This window comes from Apis laboriosa, unplaced genomic scaffold (assembly GCF_014066325.1).
Source record: "Apis laboriosa isolate Shangri-la unplaced genomic scaffold, ASM1406632v1 scaffold68_cov148, whole genome shotgun sequence".
Lineage (NCBI taxonomy): Eukaryota > Metazoa > Arthropoda > Insecta > Hymenoptera > Apidae > Apis > Apis laboriosa.
Window position 1 is genome coordinate 7,929,942 of NW_025224135.1, and position 23,513 is coordinate 7,953,454.

The 23,513-nt window shown below is 30.9% G+C and overlaps 1 protein-coding gene across 12 annotated transcripts in view; it reads right to left on the reverse strand.

The window, feature by feature from the left end:
• Positions 1 to 15,043, reverse strand: part of LOC122718845 (neurobeachin) — a 238,893-nt gene extending 223,850 nt beyond the window's left edge. For 6 of the 12 annotated variants that reach the window (XM_043944216.1, XM_043944215.1, XM_043944210.1 and 3 more), the window contains exons 1-2: positions 14,938 to 15,043; positions 13,392 to 13,822 (exon numbers count right to left, since the gene is read on the reverse strand). In XM_043944216.1, the coding sequence (XP_043800151.1) occupies positions 13,392 to 13,595 (204 nt within the window). In that variant the 5' untranslated portion in view covers positions 13,596 to 13,822; positions 14,938 to 15,043. The remainder of the gene's footprint in view (positions 1 to 13,391; positions 13,823 to 14,937) is intronic. The other 6 variants (XM_043944212.1, XM_043944221.1, XM_043944219.1 and 3 more) reach the window with 2 other exon arrangements.
• Between the last annotated feature and the right edge of the window lie 8,470 nt (positions 15,044 to 23,513).

The window sequence follows — 23,513 nt, forward strand, 5'->3', positions numbered from 1 at the left end:
TTCCACTTGAATCGTTAAGACCTACAAATAGGATGTTCAACAATATACTCGACGTAACCATCCCTCGTACACTTGACGATAGACAAGTTCTCGAGTGAACACGAAGCTGATGGCATTCCAGAGCTGCAAACAAGTCAGATTGAAAGGTTCGCGGAATTCGAACGGGCTTTGAATACTTAAGTGGCCAGCCACCAAGAGTCGGCCGTGTTTATTGGCAGCGGATCGGTGTTTGCGCATCCGCTAAATGAAACCGTCGATGTCGTTCGTCGTCGTTTACCCAGCAAAAACAACACACCGCCGCCACCGCCGCTTCTCAATTCACGCTGCCTGAAATTTCCACGCTCATTTCTATTTGCCCTGCGCCATCGACCCCATCGCGACCCATCCTTGTACCGCGCTTTCATTCATTCGTCGATCTTCGCGATCGATTTTTAAACAGCGTATCTAAATCGATCGAATCTAAAATTTTGAATTCAACATTCACGGGCGAAGAGGCACGAGAGAAAAATCTCCTCGAGGATTAAAGAAATTTAGAGGGAATGTATGTAATTTTTTTCGCAAATCTTCCTGGTTTCGTGGTATTTCTATTCACGAAAATTTTTCGAATGGACGGAGAAAAATTAAAATTAAAAGTAAAATTAAAAAATAAAAAAAGAAAAATGTTTCGAATCGATGCGCGTTATTTTTATTTATAATTTTTTTTAATTAAATTTAAATTTTGCACGAAATTCCAATTTTTTTAATAATAAATAAATTTATTAGTAGAAAATCGAATCTCAACAATAATTGTAATAATTTAATATCAAAAGAATCGAAACTGTTTTCCATTCCACGGTTAAAGGAATTAATGAATCTTTCAACGTTATTATGGATTAAATTCCACGATATAGTTCATCCGCCGCTTTTTCCCTTTGTCTCATTCCTCTGCGGTTCAAGCGGCAGACATTCATACAACGTATTCAGTCGAACCTCAGACACGGGTACTATAGAAGTCAGAGACATTGTAGTACTTAAAATGTCTGCGATGTTTAGAAAGCAAAGATCCGCGAGTCGTATATATGAGTCGTATACACGGCTAAAGGACGGCAACGAGTTTTTGTGCGGATGTTCTCATTTGTGCTCTCGTACGAGTAAGAGTTTGAGTATCCTGAGGGCGGTCAGCGTGCCATGGCAGCTAGAGTTTAAAGTAAAGTTCAAGGGAGCATGGTACAACAAAGAAAGAATACAGGAGAAAAAGAATCTTGTGCGTGTGTATAGAAAACTTAAAGAAAGAAATTGATGTATATCTATATCGTTGCGATGATTCTGCATTTAATGGAAATAAATTTATGCGGCAAATAAATTAAGACGATGTTAATTTATTCATTACGTGAAAATTGTTCTCTTTGATCATCTCTTTTGTTTAAAATTTTCAAAATTTTAAGATAAATTTAGGAAGAATAAAAAAATTTGAAGAAGAAAAATCGATAAATTTAAAAAGCTTGAGTGCATCGTTGTTTCAAAATTTTGTATTTTACACGATCGATCGAATCGTTGACACGATTAAATATCTTAAAATTGAACAACTTTGATTTTTAAGAATTTCAAATTCACAGTTATACGAAAAAGGTTAACAACTATTCGAATCGTCCAATTAATTTCTCTTCTACCTATCGATAAATACTCTGAAATATTTGGTTTATCGAGCACACACGATCCTCGATATTCGCGCGGAATTCGTCATACTCCAAAGTCAAGGAACGAGGGTGAAGAAGAAGGGGACTGCGGAAGAACGTTTGACCTATATATGTACCCTTACGTTATTAAATTATATATCTAATATCGAGCTCGCGTATATTTCTTCCATCGACCGTACTTGAATCGAGATATCGGTACTCTCGACACGTAATCCATAAAAAGATCCCAACCGCGAAAAATCTTGATCAATTATGTTCAAACAAGAATTGTCGTTTATTCCAAAATTCAATGATATTTCCTGTAAAATTCAATTTTCGTAAATTTAATTTTCAATTTTGCCTCGATATTTTTCGAAATTTCAGCAAATTTCTGTAAATTATTCTCTCTTTAAATGAACTCTCTTTTAAGCTTTCAAGCTTCAACAAATATAAAATAATTCTCTTTTAACGATAATGAGAAATGGATAAGCGTGATAGAATTGTTCTTATATGAAGTAAAAATTAATAAGTGTTCGTACAAAAACAGAGAGTGTGAAGGAAGATGGAAATTCAATCCAAGATTTCCAATACGAAACGAAAACACACGAAACCATTCGAAACGATCCACTTGAGAAATCTACCGTGTTTTGATTTAACATGACAATAATAAGATAATAACATGACAATAATAACAGAGCCGAGTGCTTGGCAAGTCCGAGGAGTGACGAAAAGCAAATTTTCTAGCTCACTGGCCTATGATGATTTTCTCATCGTGGATACGATGAAGGAGAAGAGTTCGTACATTGTTAGAAAACTCTTCTGGATGAATAGGCTTGCGAGTTTATACCGGACTATAATCGGCTTTTCTAAAATTCCTTCCACCCCGAAGAAAAAATATTAATTAAGCACAATAATTACTAACAAATCTTTTCCATTCCATTGTCCACTTATCGACTTAATTTCCGTTTAATTTCCGTCATTCATGTTAAAGAAAATTAAAATCAATACAATAAGAATTTCTCGAATTACTCCAATCATTATCACCATTTTCATTTCACCATTTTCAATACAATTACAATAAATCTTAAAAACATTGTTACGTTATCGTAACTCTGATATGGATTAAAAAATAAGAAATAAATCAATCATAAGAAGTAACGAAGAACTATATAACAAAAGAAATTAATTTAAAAAAGGAAGATAATTAAGAATTAATTATTTTCATATAAATTATTTTCGTTACTTCGAGAATATTTCCCATTTTTTGGGGAGAGAGAAGGTATACAGAATTTGATGAACTGAAATTCGTTCCGATTAAAAAGAATTCAATAAGAGAATATTGAACTTATTCCTCGTTAAAAACAAAATTCCCTTTTCACATTATCGTATCATGAACGATAATTCTCACTATCCTTCTCGGAAACGTGAAAAGATCCAGAAAACATAAACCAAGCATCGAAAGAAAAGCTCACGGAGGAATCTCTGCAAAATTGAATCGCGCCACCTCTACCATTTAATGTACAATTATTACCTCGCCACGTTACAAGAATCGCGAAGGCGGTTTGCGGTAGTTACAGTGGAACCACCTGTACCGCTCGCGGAAACCTATGCATATAAATCTATTATTACGAGAACGCAGAGGATACGGGTCCTCGTGCGAGAGAGACACGGCAGGAGGGAGGAAGATAGACTGGTAGAACACCTGGAACGAGGTCAAGCCTCTAACACCCCGAGAGCTCCTTGTTCCTTCACGAGACACGAGACGGCTGTCGCAGATGCGCACATCCGAGCGGAATCGGGGAGTAAAGCGTCTCTCTCTTTCTCTCTCTCTTTCTCTCTTTCCCTCTTTGCCAGCATACGGGAGACATGTGGAGCGGAGGACCCCGTCTTCCTCTCCGGGGTCGGCCTCGACGGGGTTGAAATATCGGGGTTGAAGTTTCGTAGTATCGCGTAGTCGACCGTGACGGGTCCAACCCCGAAGAAAAGAGCGGACCAAAGCGGGGTACAAAGGTGCGCCTCTTCTAATTATCTTGAGCCGAAAGAGCCGTGGAGTTGGCCCAATGGCCGGGGTAATTAATGTTGGATCATATCACGGGGTAAATTTACACGCGTGCTCGAAAATTTCTACAACGACGCGGTTGTTGTACGCTCCTTTGACTCCATTTTACGAGACTTTCCATGACTTGGATGTTCAGTTTCATTTTTGTTTATCAAATACAAAAATGGGAATTTAATGGAACATTACGAGTGTGCTCTTATTTAGCTCTAGTATGAGTAAAGTTAAAAAATACGGTAACAAATCAATTGTATATGCTGTAACGATGATGGACTCCAACATTCAGTCCTGTTGGATTGTTAAAATGAGTCTATCAGTTTAATCTATCAGTCAGTGTTAAAGTCTATCAGTTTTCATGACTTGAATGTTCAGTTTCATTCTTTTTTATTACAAACGATATGAAAATTCATTATCTTATGATGAATTTAATGATTGTATCGTGTAACTCCGGTATGGGTAAAGTTAAAAGATAAGATAAGTTAAAAGATAAGATAAATCGATCACGAGAAGTAACGAAGGATTATGTAACAAAAGAAATTAATTAAAAAAAAGAAGATAATTAAGAATTATTATATAATTAAGATTATTTCCATATAAATTATTTTCATTGCTTCGAGAATATTTTCCACTTTTTTTGGGGGGGAAGAAGATATACAGAATTTGATGAACTGAAATTCGAACGATTAAAAAGAATTTAATAGCAGGATATTGAACTTATTTCTCGTTAAAAAAATTCTGATCGAAAATTAGATGAAGTGGAATGAAATTAAACGAAATAATCGAATAATTTTCATATAAACCTGAAAATAAAATGGTGTATGAAATAAAAAAAAAACAAACAAACAAACAAACAAAAAAAATAATTCGCACGGCTATTATCGAACGACATCCTATCCCGCTTTTCCCGGAACAAAATCGAATTATCCTCCGCGAAAATCCCCAATGTCGAGCTTCACGAGCTCGATCGTTGTTTATTTAAAATTTGGTCCCGCCTGAAAATATACGAGCCACCCATCCATTGAACATCGTTTCAAAATCGCGGTCGACCATCCCCAACCTACCCTCTCGCCTATTTACATTTGGAAAATCAAATTCGCGTTTCATGGAAATTTAATCATTCGATACTCTGGATTACTACGAGCAACAATACAAGCGTATCCGCGCTAAAAGGATAGCTGAATGGTGATTTTATCAAACGTGGATTGATGCTCGTTTTGGGTATGTTACAAAAGACACTTTTTTTTTTCAAAAATAAATTTTCTTTGCATCCATTTAATATAATTTTTCCACGTTTATCAAAATTTATGTCCTAGAATATTTATATATTCTTGGATTAATTAATGCCAAACGAATTGAAAAAAAAAATATTGCATGAAATTCAATATTTCAAAAACAATTTTATATTTCATTTTGTTCTTAATATTCTTATTGATGTTCCAAAGATGTTTTTTTTTTTTTTGGTGTAACAGGAAAATTTCATCAATATAACAAAATATAAATCAATGGAAAAATTTCAAGAAAAAATTTCATGATATTAGAAGTTTGTAGTTTGATGAAAACTTTATAACTTTATAATTGTACGTGAAATTTTCTTGATTGATGAGAGATATTCACGTGGAAAATTCAAGTTTGAACGTGATTCCTTAATATATTTAGTGGCCTGTGAATTATCGGTGATCCATAACACCTATCAAAACTCTAATAAACGAACAAAATTGTGTTCATTTCTTTAAAAAAGTCGTGTATAAAAAGCTGATATTATTAATGAATAAATATTACAATATTTAATTCGATCAATATTAAGAGTATCAAAACTTGCAGTAATTTTGTTTCAAAAACATTATTTTTATTTTTAATTAACAAAATCACGATTCAAATTCATGGCCGATGACCCTTAATCCGGGGTCTACAAGTCTTCCGCCAAGGCTTACTCTTATTGCTTCTTTATATTAAATATGATACAAATCTTACTCTGTATCTTTTCGACAAATTGATACATTTTGATATTTACTGTAATTTATATTGTATCAACTATAACTTCAAGAAAAAAAACGTAGTGTGCTTCTCTCGAAGAATATTTAACCAGAAGTATACAGAGGCTCGATTTTTGCTACATCGTCTCAAACCTCTCTCTCTTTCCCATTGAGGCGCATCCAACCCTCGTTACGTCACCACGCCAATAATTTTGATCGTCAAACGAGCTCGCCAGGGTAAGTGGTTTTTTCTTGATAAGGAGGCACATCGCGATTCGTTCGTTTCAACCGGCCGTAGCCCGAGGCCAGAGCGGATAAAAATTCATAGGCAACCTCCTCTCCTCGAGATGTTATCGTCACCTTCCTCGCCTTGGTCGGGCGAAGGAAAACGAAGAATGCCAGCCACTCGGGAAGGAGGAACCATCGTCAACGACGTCGTTCACAGAACGGTATGAGAAATATACAGTGGCTGTGTATATATATTTTAAAGGCCTTCGGAAAATATTTCGAAAAATGGAGCTTTATAGTTAAGCAAAGTTTAGCAAAGTCGTAGTTATATGGGACGTTGAGTTGAATTTTCGAAGTGAATTGAAGAAAAGAAATGAGATTTTTCTCGAATTATCTTCTTGATTCTTATTTAATTTTTTTTATAGAAAGATCGTATAAAATTAATTAGAAATTAAAATTTTGAACACTAATCTTTATAGTATTCATGCTTTTGTATCTATAAGTTTGAAAGAGCAAAATGAACTATATAATAATTTGTAAATAAATATTTGCATTTGTTATTAATTCTTCACAAAAAGTGAATAAATTAAAGAGATTAGGATGTTGGCTATTATATTTCGTTTTATGATTAAAATAATTGAAAATATTGCACTATTCTTAAAGAGATGGCTAAATGAAAATAAAGATAAAGAGAAATATATACATATATTTTACTTTCACGGGAAAAGTAATGAAAGTCGTGAAAAAGTAAAAAAGTGTGCAATCAGAGTTAAAACGTTGAAAAGTGAGAATCGAGAAATTAACGAGTTGGAAACAGAGGGTCGAAGAGAGTGTTTAAATCATGTCCTTCTCCATTTCTTTTTCCCGTTTTAGTATTTCAACTTTCTAGATGTTCTGTATAATATGAACATTTTATCTTACATTTTGATTAAATGCTTCCATTTAAATTTAACATAATAAATTTTTAATTTTTGTCAATATAATTATAAATAAATTCACTTGTAATAATATCAATTTTCTCGTATATGATTTTGATCAAAATCATTTTGATCAAAATCAAAAATAGTTCAGAAAATTAGCAAGACACGTCGACTTTCTCTTTAAAATTTATGTACACGAACGAACAGTTTTCATTCGTAATATAATTATCATTATTATCGATATCAATATTATGATTAAAATGTTTATGATTCATTGACGATAAATTACAATCAGATAATAATAAAAACATAAAATATTTATGCATTATCGATAGAATAATGAATATAATTTTTAAATTTATGATTGTACAGTTACATAAAATTTAATCCGTTTGTCATTCATTGAATGATAAAAATATCATTAATTGATTAATTATAAATTCCTCTATTTTCCTCGTTAATCCTTCAAAATAATTATCGCGAAAAAGGTACGCGGAACCGGCGCATATGGATATCGGAAATGTAGATTCCCAAGAAGAGCAGCTAGTTTTAGCCCGTTATCCGGCTAGAGATTAATTCAGCTAATTCTTTTGCCCGACAATTATTCTGCGCAAAAGATCGCTTGTAATTTGCATCATTGCGACGCGATTCAAATTTTTTGACCCAGATGCAGAATGGACAAATAGAAAATTTTTTTTGGATACAAGAAAAACGAAAAAGAGGAAGGAAGGGGGACATCTATCGAATGCTTTGTGAGAATTTTTAAGAAGGATTCACTTTTAGATGAAAAAAATCGTGCAATCTTTCTAATTTTTCAAAATCGAAATTTTTGAGTGAAAAAATAATTACTCAGATATCGATGTATCATTTCAAAACGATTCTTTAAAGTCTGTTTTTTGAATCTTTAAATCCTTTTTTTTTTTAAAAATGTAAAATCTAGAATATAGAATGTAGAATGTAGAATCTATATTTAATGTAGAATCTAGAATATAGAATGTAGAATGTAGAATCTATATTTATCGATGAGAAAATACACGCATAGAGATCGAATTTGGCGCCAACAATTATTCGAAAATCGAACACTATTGAGGATGTTTATAATGTTTAGGGGATTTTTTTTATTATTTTCAATAAAAATATAATATATATCTTTCCCTTCCGCTTAATAGATTTTACAAATTTTATCTTTGTAAATGTTATTTTCAATAGAATTCAATTTCCAATATCATCATCCGAAAAATTAAGCCTAAATTAACTTCTTTTGAGGATGAATAAAAGAAAATTCTAAATTTCTTAAGTCCTTAAGTCTTATTATAAACTTCAAATTACAATAACTGGAACAACTAATAATTATATTTGAAATAAATTTTTCACATGATAAAATTCTTTAAACCATAGATTTAAGATCAACTATTTATTCATTTATAAATAATACATTTTTCCATTCATAAAATATCAATCGGTAAAATGTCGAGACATGATCTGTCTTTATTTCAGAGACAATCTTCGTTCGTATTGTTGAAGCAACGACGTTGTTTCGAGGCTGAAGGATCTATAAGGGATTGTCAAAAGAGAGGCAGGAGATTGAAATGTCCTGCAAACGAAACTTCGATCTTTGTGAATCTCTGGGTGTCTTTGTCCCAGTGTGAAAGTGTGCACACTGGACTTGTGAAATAGCCTCCAATTGTTCTTTGACTATATACTATAACGTGAAGGTTATTGGGCTCTTCCAAATCCCAGATGCAGTTCGATTGGATTTAACCGATCGAGTGTGAGTGTTATGTACGATATCATTATTTCACGTTTAAAAATAAGGAGGAATTGAATGGCTGTGGAAACTATTATGAGATTTTAAATAGCGATTTCAAAAGTACGAGATGTTGCAATGTTTTGAAGGGAAAATTTTCTTATCATGCGATTATTGTGACTTTGAAATTCAATTTTTGGAAAATATAGTAGTGTGAGTATTTTGGTTCCTAATTAGTTCAATCGATTTAAGTTCAAATTAAATTTAAATATTTATAATAATATCTAATATAAAATATATGTAATAGCGTTGTATATACGTACGTATATACATATACCAGCTCGTTCATAACAAGAATCATTATCAATAATACATTTGCAGCAATGTGATACATATAAAAATATTGTATAATATATAAAAATGTTGTACATTATATTATTTTTTTTTTTTTTTATTAGTTTTGTTACTTTCGTTTCTACTAATTTTTTGACATTGACCCTGTTAAATTATTCTTATGTCGCTTTTTTTTTTTAGAATTAACACCGTGGTTCCGTATTTTTTATTAAACTACATTTCTTCTTAAAGAGAAGAATTTAACTTTTAGATTTTTTTCAAAATTCAGATAAATAAAAACAAGCAGAAAGTTTTCAGAATCTCTTTTTTAATCTTTTGAGATTATTGACTTTTAAAATTATGTTACATATACGCACAAATAAGAATCGTGAGTACGAATCTGCTTTGTATTTCTTACACATTCATTGCTCTTCCTCTTCAAGAGATATAAAACAAGGATTCAAAATTCAGTTCCATTCCGTATTGTAACCATTAAATAAAAACGAGCAAAAATAAAATCTACAATTATCTTCCATTTTTGCTGTTCTGCTCAAAATCAACTTTTCTATTGATCCAATTAATTATTGAATAAAAAAGATCATATTTCTATACAATTTTCCTTTTTTCTTACGATTTTGTTATGGAAAATAATTTTTCCAATATTGATATAAAATTTCTCAATTCTTTGCTTTTCTCAATAATAATATAAGATATAGTTGATTCAGCAAGATAAACGTTTTGCACAAAAACAACGCATTCTTCTCAAATCATGCAATCATATCCAATTCCACCAAATTTAAAATTTAGTTAAGAAGCCTCTAAAAATATTTTGAATGATTATGAATGATTTTTCCTTCAATATTTATCTTGTACAAGAATTCTAGAAGTATTTGATATGATATCAAAATAGATGAATTGCTTTTCTCAAAGACACGCAATAAAATATTCAAATCCACGAAATGTTCGAGGAGAACACTAAAAAGAGAAGATTCGTTATCCATGTTGTAAAAGAATTTCCATCGAATTCATACAAATATTTTAACAATGATGCAACTGTCATTTTCAACGCTTTAGTTGAAATCAATTAACAATGTAATAATAGATGATCCATTCAATATATTTACTTCTCTATCGATTGATCGTGGAATACGCTCTATTATGTGTAAATCCATTTCTCAAGGTAACGAATTCGCCTCGATTACCGTTTTCCAAGATGCAAAGTACGAAATTCCTTGTTTTATGCTTATTTAAAATTTCAAAACTCTTTAATAGGATATTGTCTGTTTCGATATTAAATTTTTTTTTTTTTGCATCCTCGTAATGATTTCTTTTTCAATGCTTATTTTATATTTGTTACATTATATTTTCTCAAGAATTTTTATATGACTCATACATGGCAAGCACAATTCAAATTCTGGTATGATATTGATTCTATTTTGTTTACATTGTTGCTTAACCAAATGAATCACTATGTCTTTCAATTGTTGTTTGTTACAAATCATGTAAAGTTACATATATATAAGTGGCATATAGGAAAATAAGATAAAAATTCTATATATATTTTGTATTTATTTATTTATTTATTTATTTATTTTACGATTATTTTACAATATTCCAGTATTGTATGAAGTCGTTAAATAAAAATAAGCAAAAATTGCAATCGTATTTTGCTTGATTTTCTTTTTTTACAATTAATTGTTAATATTAATTTCTTCAACGTTAACCACAATTTATTCTTCTCTCAAAATTCGAAAAATTTTTAGTTTACCAAATATCTATTTTTTTTCGATAATCATTATATATGAAAAATTATCTTAGATTTGTTCAAAATTCAGATAAATAGAAATAGTGGTTATCAGAATCTCTTCTGTCACGATTTCTTTAAGATTATTATCTCTTTTAAAAACTATATACATATAAGACACGAATATACATAAATATATATATTTTGTATTCCTTTCATATTCATTGCTGCTCCCCTCAAAAGTCGATATATTGTCGACTTGTATATGTCGATAAATTTGATAACAAGGATTAATTGTTTCATTATTGTTACTAATCATTTTTTTTTATAATTTTTTTTGTTACGACATTGACTTGTTTGACGTTGATTACAATTTTTTCTTCTTCTGTCTTCTTCAATAATCGTATAAGATATAATTGATTGAGCACATGAACGTATATATGCCTCATACGATTATTTCACGCTTTATAATCATAAATCATAAATCATGCAATCATGTTCTATTCTAAAAATCCTCTAATAGAAATATTAATGATATCATTGTCATTTTCTCTTGTACTAAATGATTCTTTCTTCAATATCTATTTTGTATGTATTACATTGTTGTTTTTTTTTTTTCAAGAATCAATAGATAATTTCACTTTCTATTGCTCATTAAATTTTACATTTTGCTTTTCATTTTTCAGAAATCGTATTATTCAATTTTCAAACAAACAAGTGATTTCTTTTGTCCAAAAAGAATCCTTGTGGAAACTTTTTAGACTTCCTTTGTCCAAATGTTATAATAAATTCTTAAAAAAAAAAAAAAAAAAATTACACACATGAATAGGAAATTGGAAAAGATTCTAGAAAAGAATCTTTCTTCGATCATTTCGAAGATTTTTCTTTTATTTATTGCGTACTCGTTTCGCATTATTCTGCAAAAATCGATGATTAAAACTTGATGATTGAAGAATTCTAAATTATGTTATGATATGTTTTATATTTATATGTCTTATACTTAAGATAACTGGATAATTTCTTTTCCATTTCACATTTTTATTGCTTATTAAAATTGTATGATTGAAAAATTATTTTTTCAATTGTTCTATGAAAAAAACGAGCAGATATTCCATTTACATTCTGCATCATTTTTTTTTTTTTTGCGATTAATTCTGTCACGATGTTAGTTTTTTCAACATTGCCCATTAAATTCCCTCCGCAATTTTCTTTTTTTCAAGATCATATATAATTGATCTAATAGATCTTTTATTATTTTTTTTTTTAAAGATTAGTCCTGTTCAACATCGGCCATTAAATTTTATATGCCTTTCTGTTTTTTCCTCTTATTTTTTGCAATTAATTGTTTTATGATAATGAAAAGAATTTTTCATTAGCCATAATTTTTTTTTGCTTTTTTTCATCTATTAAAAGACTGTCCTCTCTTATTTTATTAATTTTTTTTTTTAACGATTAGTTCTGTTAAATCACTAATTTCTAGCATTGGTCAAATAAAAATAGATTATATAAAATTTTCCTTCTCTTTTGTTTTTATTAATTTTATTATAATTATTTTACGATTTTAATATCTTTATTGGCTTCTATTTTCACAAATTTTTATCAGCAATCTCATGTAATTTAATTCATTTTATTGATTTTTTTTTTGCGATTAATTTTGTTATGTTATTAATTCCGCACATTAAATAAAAATAGACAGAGATTGTAACTGTGTCTTGCACGATTTCATTTTTTTTTTTTTTTTTAGTTTTTTATTCCTTCATCGACCACTAAATTTCTTTCACAACTTTGTCTGTTTTTTCAAAAATTATACGTGACTCAAATCTGACATTCTTTCAGTAAACCAATAATAACTGACTTCGACGATTGAAGCTCCGAAGCTTTTTTCACTATTTTAAATTTAATAAAAATTTTATGATTATCAATATCAGAAATTTTGATACAAAAATATACGTACGCATGATCTAATCAACATTCTATGAATATTCAGTTAAACAATATTAATTTCAATATCGTTGAAAAACCTCTGTTAACACTTCATTAAATGGGACAGTTTTCGGTATTAGTATTTCGTATACTTTTTTTTTGCGAACAATGATTCTTCAATAAGTATCTTATCTAATATCTTAACATTAATAAAATTCTAATATTAATAAAGATTAATTCAAAGATTGATTAAAATCTTGACAATAATTTTTTTTAAACAAAATTTAAATGAACAATAGGATTGTTGCATCTTTTTTTTCTTTTTCTTTTTTATGAAAAAAAAAGTTTAACCTGGAAGATACAGAGCAAATCGAAACAATCGATCGAAGATCGATCCATTTATTTTATAAAAATTCTTTAATCATCATCAATCATCTTCACAAAATAGAATTAATAAAAAAAATTAAACAACAATATGTTTAATATTAATATTAATATTAAAACAGATTTTTTCATTCATTTCTTAACGTCAATCATAATAAATATAATTCTGTATAATAATAATTGTTAACATAACAGAATTATTCAATTTTAATTATATAAATAATTTTTAAATAAAGTAAGAATAATAAATGCGCGGGAATTGTATTTTACTCGTTTGCTTGTACTATGGAAAATCATAAAATACATAAAAATCGTAAAAATTGACCAATGCATAAACCATAAATTTTCAATATTCAAATATGATATTCAATTATGATATTCAAATACGAATAAAATATTGAAATATATTCATACAAAGTGTATCTTACCGAAAACGCTTTCAGGAACACCAGACACTGTATGATGCCCTCCATCGTGTCCCCCGTTAAGCAAAACGTGCCAGTCAGGTGACGACCCTTACGTCCGATCACAGAGCAGAGGTTGGCCTGGACGAAGGCGTTCTGTGACCGCGTGGCTGCCGTCAGGGCTGGCTGGTGCGATCCGGAGCTTATCAACCGCTCCAGCGAGTCCATCTCTCCTCTTCGTGATCCTGTATATCGTGTCCCTCTGTTCAAGACCCAATGTTCAAGTGTCAACGAGCTACTCTCAGCCTCAAACTTCAGGTCTTCAATGAGAAGACGCTATATCCAATGATTGTTCTTCTCTTAACATGTAACTAGTACACTTAAAACTGTATATATATAACGTCGATACAGTTTGATATGACAACTCGAATGCAAGGGAATCGATCTGCCATTCTCTGGGAAAAAGAAATAGATACGTGAATGCCAGACAACTCGATCGAGCCTGTTCTGTCATTCTTCGGGAAAAGTAATTGTTGCGCGAATGTCAAACAACTCGAGTACAACTCGAGTCGTTCTGCCATTCTCCGGATGGAAAAGTGGATGGACGATCAATACGAACGTCAAGTACAATTGAACTGTTCTTTCTTTTGTCTGGGAAAAGTAGCAATACGTCAAACAACTGAAGTATTAATCGAATCGGTGTTTCATTGTCTGGGATAAATGGCGATACGTCAATGTCATACAACCGAATTATTGTTTCATTGTCTAGGAAATATACGCCAAATAACTCAGTTTACTTAATTTCAATTTTATTAAAAACTAAATTATTATTTCATTGTTTAGGAAAATTAGCAAAATGTTCAATATAATTGAATTATTTAGGAAAATTAGCAAAATGTTCAATACAATTGAATTCTTCTTTTATTGTCTAGAAAAATAGTTTTACGTTGAACGAATTGAAATATCGTTAGGAAATATTGTTTGAGAAAAAATAGCAAAGACGTCATATATAATTGAATATTATTGAGAAATATCATCTAAGAAAAATGGCAAATGCGTCAAACAAAACAACTCGGACACAATTGAATTGTTATTTTTAATCGTCCAGGAAAAATAGTAGGACGTTGTAATAATTGAATTGTTGTTTTATTGTCTTGGAAAAGAAAGATGCCGATGTCAATACAACTTGAATACAATCGTTGTTTCGTTGTCTGGGAAAGGTAGCTCTACGTCGAATAATTACGATTGGAATAATACAACTGAATTTGTTGTTTTATTGTCTGGGGGGCGGGGGGGGGGGGGAATAGCGATACGTCAAACGACGAAAAAAAAAAATATTAATTGAAATATTTTGTCACTTTCGCAACATAAATAGCATCACACATTGCAAATATTGTTTTTACTAATATATCGAGTTCCATGATCCCGATCACAAATTATTCGCAAACTTAGATCGACAAAAATCGTTCTTGTAATTTTCTCTTGTTCTCGTATCTATTCATTCGATTCTCGAATATAATATAATCGATACGTTTTGTTTCTTTGCACAAAAGTTTACAGCCAACTGTACCTATTCCACCTCGGTAGAAATTTCTTCGAAAATTCGGTCCTCGAAGATAGGCAGTGAAACGGCGATTTTCCATCGGCCGACTTAAAATTTTCACAGCATTTTACAATATGTATGTAAAAGTGAATAGAAACACCTTTAAGAAGAAAACGTTCGTTGTCCACGCATTTTTAACATAGAATGGAACAGCGATTTCTATCGCTTTAATCATTAAACGTGATCGATAAATTGGGAGATTTCATCGATCAACAGCGCAATAATAGATGATCCATGTATCTATTCCCGTATCGATTGGAATAATGTGCTCCATCATCATGTGCAAATGCATTTGTCAAGGCGGCATGGATTAGCCCCGTTCTCCACGAGTGTCGTTTTGACAAGTCACGCGATCATATTCAGATCTACATTTACATCTACATCTACATCTACATTTGAAGGGCAAGAACCCTCTAACAGAAATGTTTGATATCATTGTTATTTTTTGTTCATTTCCTTTAAACGATATCTTGAACACTTATTTTTGTACTTATCATATTTCTGTCTTTTTCAAGAATTAATCAGTTTGTGTGACGTTTGACGGCAAATACGTAGAACTGTTGTTAGATGTCGATTCGAGACAGGCAAACAATATTTTTCTCCCACTTCGAGCGGCTCGGATAAAGTCACACGTGTGAATAGTTCATGTGTATGGGACAAACATTCTATATCTTGCATTATTATTCCTCCTTTTTTTTCTTTTTCCTTTTTCTCCTTTTAAAATTAGTTCTGTCACGATGTCCGAACATTAGCCACTGAATAAAAATAGAAAACTATCATATCTTTATTTCGCATCACTTCCACGATTTTGATATTTTATTATAACTTCCTTCGATATTAATCACTATTATTCACAATTTTCTCTCCCCTCTTCTTCAGGAATCGTATAATTGATGATACCCATATGCATAAACTGTTTTCTGAATGTTTCTTCGAAAATCACACGTGTAGACTGTACAACAACGTATTCTCCGCAACAATCGAACAAAATAATTCACACAAAAATAATTTGCACAAGAAAGAATAAAACAATTGCACGAAGAACGTGATTCCTATAGAATTTTTTCGAAATTCAGATAAACAAAAAGACCACACGTATCTCTCTAAACTGTTGTTCTGTTTCAATTTTCTCACAATTGTTGACCGATTCTTCTAAAAGTTGTCATATAAGTAGGAAGCTGAAAGAAGAGGCGATGTTCACTGAGGGCAACAAGCCGGTCGGCCCTGCATCCTGTGAGAAATCGAGAATATACGTTGCGTGCGAGTTGAAGCTTGAAACGAGCGTCTAGGCTCGGCGGTTTGCGGTGTGGCATAACGTCTGATCAAATCGCACATCTCGTAGCATAGGAAGCAGATACCTATTATCATGAACGTTTCCATTGTATCGATTACCGTTTCCTCCGAGACACGGAACAGATTAGTCCACTGGGAATGGAAATGCTGTTACGTTCATCTAACAATATTATGTCTTCCTTATGTCTCTCCTCTCCTGAGGTATCCTGTTATTTCATACTATTTCTTATTATTGTGCTTCATTATCGATAAATTTCTCATTGTAAAAAATGGCGAGAGAATAAGTTTTTGGCAACTTTTTCGTTGCAAGATTCCTCGCTTTAAAAAGCTTAAAATTTTCTAGAAAATGTGATACTTTAGTTTCTACTTCTTTTAACCGGTACCTCTTAGCCGTACTAAGATATATTCTTCTCTTTATATCCTTTTATTCTATAGTATTTCGTTACAACATTTCATTTTTTCCTTCTATTATCAACGAAACTAAAATAACTACGGAAATAATTATTTCCCGTTTGCAACTTTTCGTTGCAAAAAATCAATGCGAAAATGTGATTCTCTGTTTTTGATATGCTGTTTTTCTTCAACGGCTTCTCTTCGTTTCTCAATCGTGACAAGGTTAGAACAAAGGATAAACGTTCCTCCCTATATCCTGTTCTATCCCGTTACAAAGTAACATTTCCTCTTTGTTGAATTACCACCGATACCAAAGTATATGAATATACTCTCTCTTCAATTCAATTCCGCTCGAAATCATGTGGTCGTCTCGTAGACGATGTTAATCCACGTCAACGGTATACCACTTATTTACGATCTTGAAAAAATGAAAAGATTTCTCTTATTTCCGTATAAATGTTGTACCATCCAATATCGACGTTAACAATAACACACTTTTACACGATGACTGTAGTCTTATCCTGCTCCCTGTTCGGGATTAAACAACGCACCCTTCCAAACCTTCCACTCTTCGCTCTCATCGAAAGCGCACACCTCCAGCTAGGATCGGGTAACGCGTGTCCCCTTTACACGCGAATCTAGCGAAGAGGGAGCCACGTAGGGGTGGCGCGGAGAGTGGAGAAGCAAAACACGTACCATGTGGGTTTTACTCGAGGAGCGTGAAAGATCGTGCGGCTCCTCCCGCGTCGTCCTCCCGCGAGACGACCGATATCGGCCCAATCAAAGTCGATCGGCCAGACGATTACGCGTCTTTTCGTACCTTGGTTCCTTTCTCCTCCCGTGTTTTCAATCACCGTTCGTTGTCACTCGAGCCACGCTCTGTCGAGGCGCGTTCTTCCTTCCCCGTGTTTACCCGCGAGACACGGACACGCGTCGACGAATCACCGCCGCGGATAACTTCCCCGCGCTCGAACTGGGTCACCGACACGCGGATTGAACGCGTAAATGCAATGTCGTCGGGAGCGTGATGCAGATCCGGGCGAGCGGAACGGGCGACAGAGGCACGGTAATATTGGCAGCCTCGCAAGCTACGGGCCAGCGTATGACTACTAACCAGATACTCTCGCGGCGTGAGGGTGCGCCTTTGCAAGGGTGGGCGGGTGGAAGCGAGGTGGATGCTGGGCGACGGCGCGGCCCGCGGCGCCACCCCCTCTGCTCTCGCAAAATCCACTCCCCCTCCCGCTCCTCTCTTCCCTCTCCGCTTGGATTCTCTTCCTCCCCTGGGATGCTCTTCCCACTTCTTCTTCTTCTTCTTTCCTCTTTCTTCTTCCTTCTCTCACTTTTTGTCTCCTTTGTCCTACTCCGCTTTCCACTTCTCGACAACTTTTTGTCTCTTTCCCCCTTCTTTTTTTACGACTGTTCTGCCTTCCCCCTGTGTCTTTATCTGTCTTTCGGTCGGAGGTAGCGCGTCCTTTTTTCTTTTCTTTTTTTTTTTTTTGCGCTTTGCTCGTCGCGCCTCTGCTACGTTCTAAATTTTTGTGATTTCGCACGCGACTCGCGGACGAGTGGTACGCTCGATCTATCTATCGTAAGAAGAGGCAATGCTAGAGGGGAATTAATATTGTTGTTGGTTAGACGTGTAGGTTGTTGTCGTAGTGATGTTTGGTTGGAAAGTTGCGTAATGGAATCTTTATGGTTGATGGGAATTTTGGAGAGAGAGAGAGAGAGAGAGAGAGAGGATAATTTGAAAAAATAGATTGTATTGGTGCTCGAGGAAGATTCGAAAGAATATGAATATTTCGTATATTGTATTTTATAGATTTGGTGTTTAATCATTTGTTATATCTTTTGATTTTTAATATAATCTTTATTTTGTACTTTGAATTTTCCAAATAGAAGTTATGATTTACGAAATTTGTAATAAAAATTCAGTCATAATTTTCATGATCAGATTTTTAAATAACTTAGTATATACGAATTGAATGCCAAATATACGTTACAAAAAAAAAAATTTAAATTTACAATTTATATATCCAAAGTGTCTGGATTCTTTGGAAAAGATATCATAAGGCATGAAAATAATTTTGTATCAATATTTACAATTTATATATCCAAAATGTCTTGATTCTTTAGTAAAGATATGATAAGTTATAATTTTTTTTTTTACACATATAATATTAAAGCAGTGTGTAAGTGATCTTAAATTGCATTTGAAAATCAAATTTAATTTTTAATTTATACAATCTTCTTTTTTTTTTTTTTTTTTTAAATTTCTTTTTTATATCTTGAGATATTTTGATAAACACACTTTTTGAATAGAAATTCCATGATGATGAAATTATACAAACTGCTTGAATAATATTTTGTTTTTTTTCTATTCTTTCTATTCTCAATCGATGTTAAGAAACAAAAGCCACATTTTTCGTGGACACTAGAAGTGTATTTTATATATAAAACGACGAACCTCGTACTACAGAACGTGGTACTATAAAATACTCACGATTGATCGTGATCTCGATGCTGCCTAACAATTCTTGCTGACGTACACTGCACACTTTTCTGTTTTTTTTTTTTTACATTTGTTATGTTTCTCGAGGTCTGAATGCGATCTTGCTGACGTTCGTATTGACTACGTTATTGAATAGGATCCTTGGTTACACTCTCCTCAAAATTTTAATATAACAATATTTCAATATTTAGTTAATAATTCATTTCCATATAACAATATTTCAAATATAATATATTTCTAAGGATTGCTTTGATGTCCTCTATCAATAATTTTAATTTTAACCACGATCTTTGTATCACAATCAAACAGAAACTTAACATCGCATGAGATATTAATTTAAATATTATATTATTATTTCGGCCATATTTTTATTATAATGAAAAATATTTTCACAATTTTTTTTTATTTGTAATACATTCGATAAAGTTGAAAAATATCCAATCATATTTCTTCAAGAATACCAACTCGAATATTGAATTTATAAATGGATATAATAGAAATTTATCGATTTAACAGATATCTATATTCATTATGCGCATGAAATAACTATATGCAATATTTTGTAACATAACTAGATAAAGTTTAGTCACAATATTGCTGCATTTCGAACACGTATACCAGGTTTTCTCCTATGGGTATTATAAATATATCGAAACACGGTATTAAATTTTGTAATAAGACATGTGTTAAATTCATGAAAATATAATTTATTTGTGAATTTTCATAAGTTGTCCAAAAAAATATCGATTTTTGATCGACTGTTTTTCGCATCCCTTGTTCCCTTACGGACAAAAGAGAATAAAAAGAAAGAGATGATGGAAGAAAAAAGGCGAAAAGAACGAAACGGGGTTCGTAGAGAAAGAAAAAAAAAATAGTACGATTTTTTTTTTTTTGGATAGACATAAACATGAAAAAGAGAAAGGTCTCGAAGATCTATGAAACGTGGCACGGCCAGTAAAGAAGTATAAAGTACAAAGAAGTGAAATTTATATTATCTTGCAAAGATTATCCTCGATCGAAGCAATGGCGAATAACACGAGGAATTCAAATATATTCAAAGATAATATCTTTTCATTTCGTGTCGTAAATGCGATTACGTTTATCGTAAAATTTATAGAAAATTGTTTTCAGATCAAAATTGCCCGATTTTTTACGCTTTGCAAGCGACATGATTTATAAACATTATTTTAAAAAAATTCGAGCAAACTCTATTGTTGGCTATAAAGGGATGGCCATTGAACGATATGATATTACCGATGTTACTAATATTAAGAATTTTTGCTTCGAAAGGAGAAACTTTGAGGCAAATGTAATAAAATAAAATAAAAAGATAAAAAAAAAGAAGCTTAGAATTTTCAATAATTTTCAACTTCGTTGTAAATTTGAGATTTTTTTTAAAGAAATTTTTTTTCTCCCAAAATGAAAAACCCGCTAAAGAAATCATTGAAATGTTTCAAAAAAAAAAACAAAAAAAATAGAAAAATGTAACTATATTGAAATGCACAAAAAGAAATTTCAAATAAGATTTCTTAAAGTTCGTAGGAATATCGATTCGGTATATCGAAAATCGAAGATTTTTACTTTAATATAATATTTTCACAAACTATATCTTCGCCTATTTTCTATTCCACTCGAACTGGAGGAAACTTTACTGCATCCCCAGTTCACCACAACTTCTTACTTTTTCATTTAAGGGAGAGTAAAAGTATACTCGGCATGTCCCAGTTTCATAGAACAAACATTCGCGGCGCCACGCAGCATCGTGAATAAACGTTTGCCAATTATTTTTTGCATTACTTAGCTCTCACTATTACGTATCTCGGTATTAATAAAGTATCAACCAAAGTAGAAAGTCCTGTAACGATAAGTAGAAGATGTTGTAAAGTTATGCGGCAACTAGAAAGTTGTATAACGAACGTCTTAAACTTGCAAACAACAACGATTTTATCGTTTATCTCGTTTTCGAGATTTTTCTTTATTTTAATTCATGTTTTGCTGCATTTTTTTGTTGAAGAAATTTTATAGAAATATAAAATAAATGATACGTAAAAAAATAATTTAACGAAAATTTAAAATTTATTTATGTAATATTATAAGCGAGACTTGTAAAAATCTTAACAGTGTGTTTTGCATAAAAAAATTTAAATAGATTTAAATTTAAAGGAAAAAAAAAAGAAAAAATATTGATAGATCGAAGATCATCGATACAATATAAACTTTAATTTATCGTTAAATTATTTTTTTATTAAAAAAAATTATAGAAAAGGAAGGACAAACGTGATATAATGTATATAATTTTTTAATTCAACATGCATAATATCTCTAATCTTTTTAATTTGAACAAATCTATCATTTCTTTTTGAATTTATACAAATAAAATTTTTCAAACTCAAATATTTAACTCAAATTTCGTATCATAATCATAATAAATGAATTCTCGTTTTTGAAAATCCAATTAAAAAATTGTATTATTGTTACTATTATTTATTTGCAAATTGATTCAAGAATCAAAAGTTCCAGTTTTCTCCTAGCAAAAATTAATTCCTTTGCATGAGATCAATCACGAATCCTTTGCAATCGATGTAAAAATTAATTTTTTAATTAATAAAATCTAGTAATAATAGTAATAAATCTTATGATCTATTGTATCTTATATCATCGAAAATTAGTTCTTTTGTGCTCTTCTCTTCTTTGCGATTAATTAATTAATTAACGAAAATTAATTTTGTCGCATGACAGCGCATCTTATATTCTTTCAAATTATTTCATAACTTATAAGGCGGTTTGGGGTTTACGATTAAATTTTCCATAAAAAGAAGGATGTCGCTGATCAGCGATTCTACAACTAAGTTTATGTTTCTAATATGAGACAAAAGGAAAAAGATTCGATTTACTTTTTTTTATTTTTAAATGATATTGATTATAATGTTCTAACATTGAAAATTTGTCATGTAATTTAAAAAAAAAAAATGATTTACTTTCTCTGTTTCCTTTTATGATTTGGGACCGAGTTTTTTTTTTTATATAAAAAATATATAAAAAAATATTATATAAAAAAATATTTATATAAAAAAAAAAAAGAAAGATTCGATTTACTTATTTTTTTTTATACCTTTGTCTTATTTTTAAGCAATGTTGATTATACTGTTCTCATGAAATTTGATTGATAATTTAATATGTAATTTATAATATATAATTTAATATGTAATTTAGAGAGTATGATTTTTTTCTCTTTATTGTCATATCTTTTTCTTTATGATCTAGGAACGAGTCTTTTTTTTACACAAAATAAAAGAAAAAATTCGATTTATTTTTTTTTTTTTAATCTTTTTTTCATCTTATTTTTAAACAATCTTGATTATACTGTTCTCATGTAATTTGATTGATAATTTGATATATATTTTAGAAAGTATGATTTTTCTCTCTCTGTTGTCATCTTCTCCTTTACGATCTGGGACCGAGTTTTTTTTTACGCGAAAAAAAAGAGATTCAAATTATTTTTTCTTATTTTTATTCATTTTATTCATAAGCAATATCGATTATACTGTTATCATGAAATTTCATTGATTTGCTATATAATTTGGAGAATATGATTTCTCCGTAATTTCTTTTTGTCAATGATCTGGGACCGAGTTTTTTTTTACGCGACAAAGAAAAGATTCGATTTACTTTTTTTTTTATTTATTTTATTCATTATCAATATTGATTATACTGTTATCATGAAATTTCATTGATTTGATGTGCAATTTGGAGAATATGATTTGCTTTCTCCATAATTTCTTTTCGTTGATGATCTGGGATTGAGTTCTTTTTACGCGAAAAAAAGAGAGATTCGATTTACTTTTTTTTATCTTTATTCGTTTTATTTTTAAGCGATATTGATTATACTGTTCTCATGAAATATATGATTTGGTATATAATTTAGAGAATATGATTTGCTTTCTCTGTGATTTCTTTTCCTTAATGATTTTTGTTTTTTTTTTTTTTTTACATGAAAAAATAAAAGATTCGATTTAATTCTTTATTCATTTTATTCTTAAACGATATTATTTTCACGGAACTTCACTGATAATTTGTTTTTTTATGATAATTTTTTTTATATATTCATAAATTCTTCTCTAATCTTTATTACGTTATCTTTATAATTGTAAACAATTTTGCAAATCTAACAAATTCATTATTACATCGCTGTGAATTGTTTCATAACTAATCAGGCGATTTGTAAAATAATGCTTAACAAGAAGGATGTCTTTTTTTTTTTTTTTACTAATATAGAGAAAGGGAAAGATTCGATTTACTTGTTTTTATCTTTATTTTATTAATCTTTTTTTAAACGAATTTGATTATT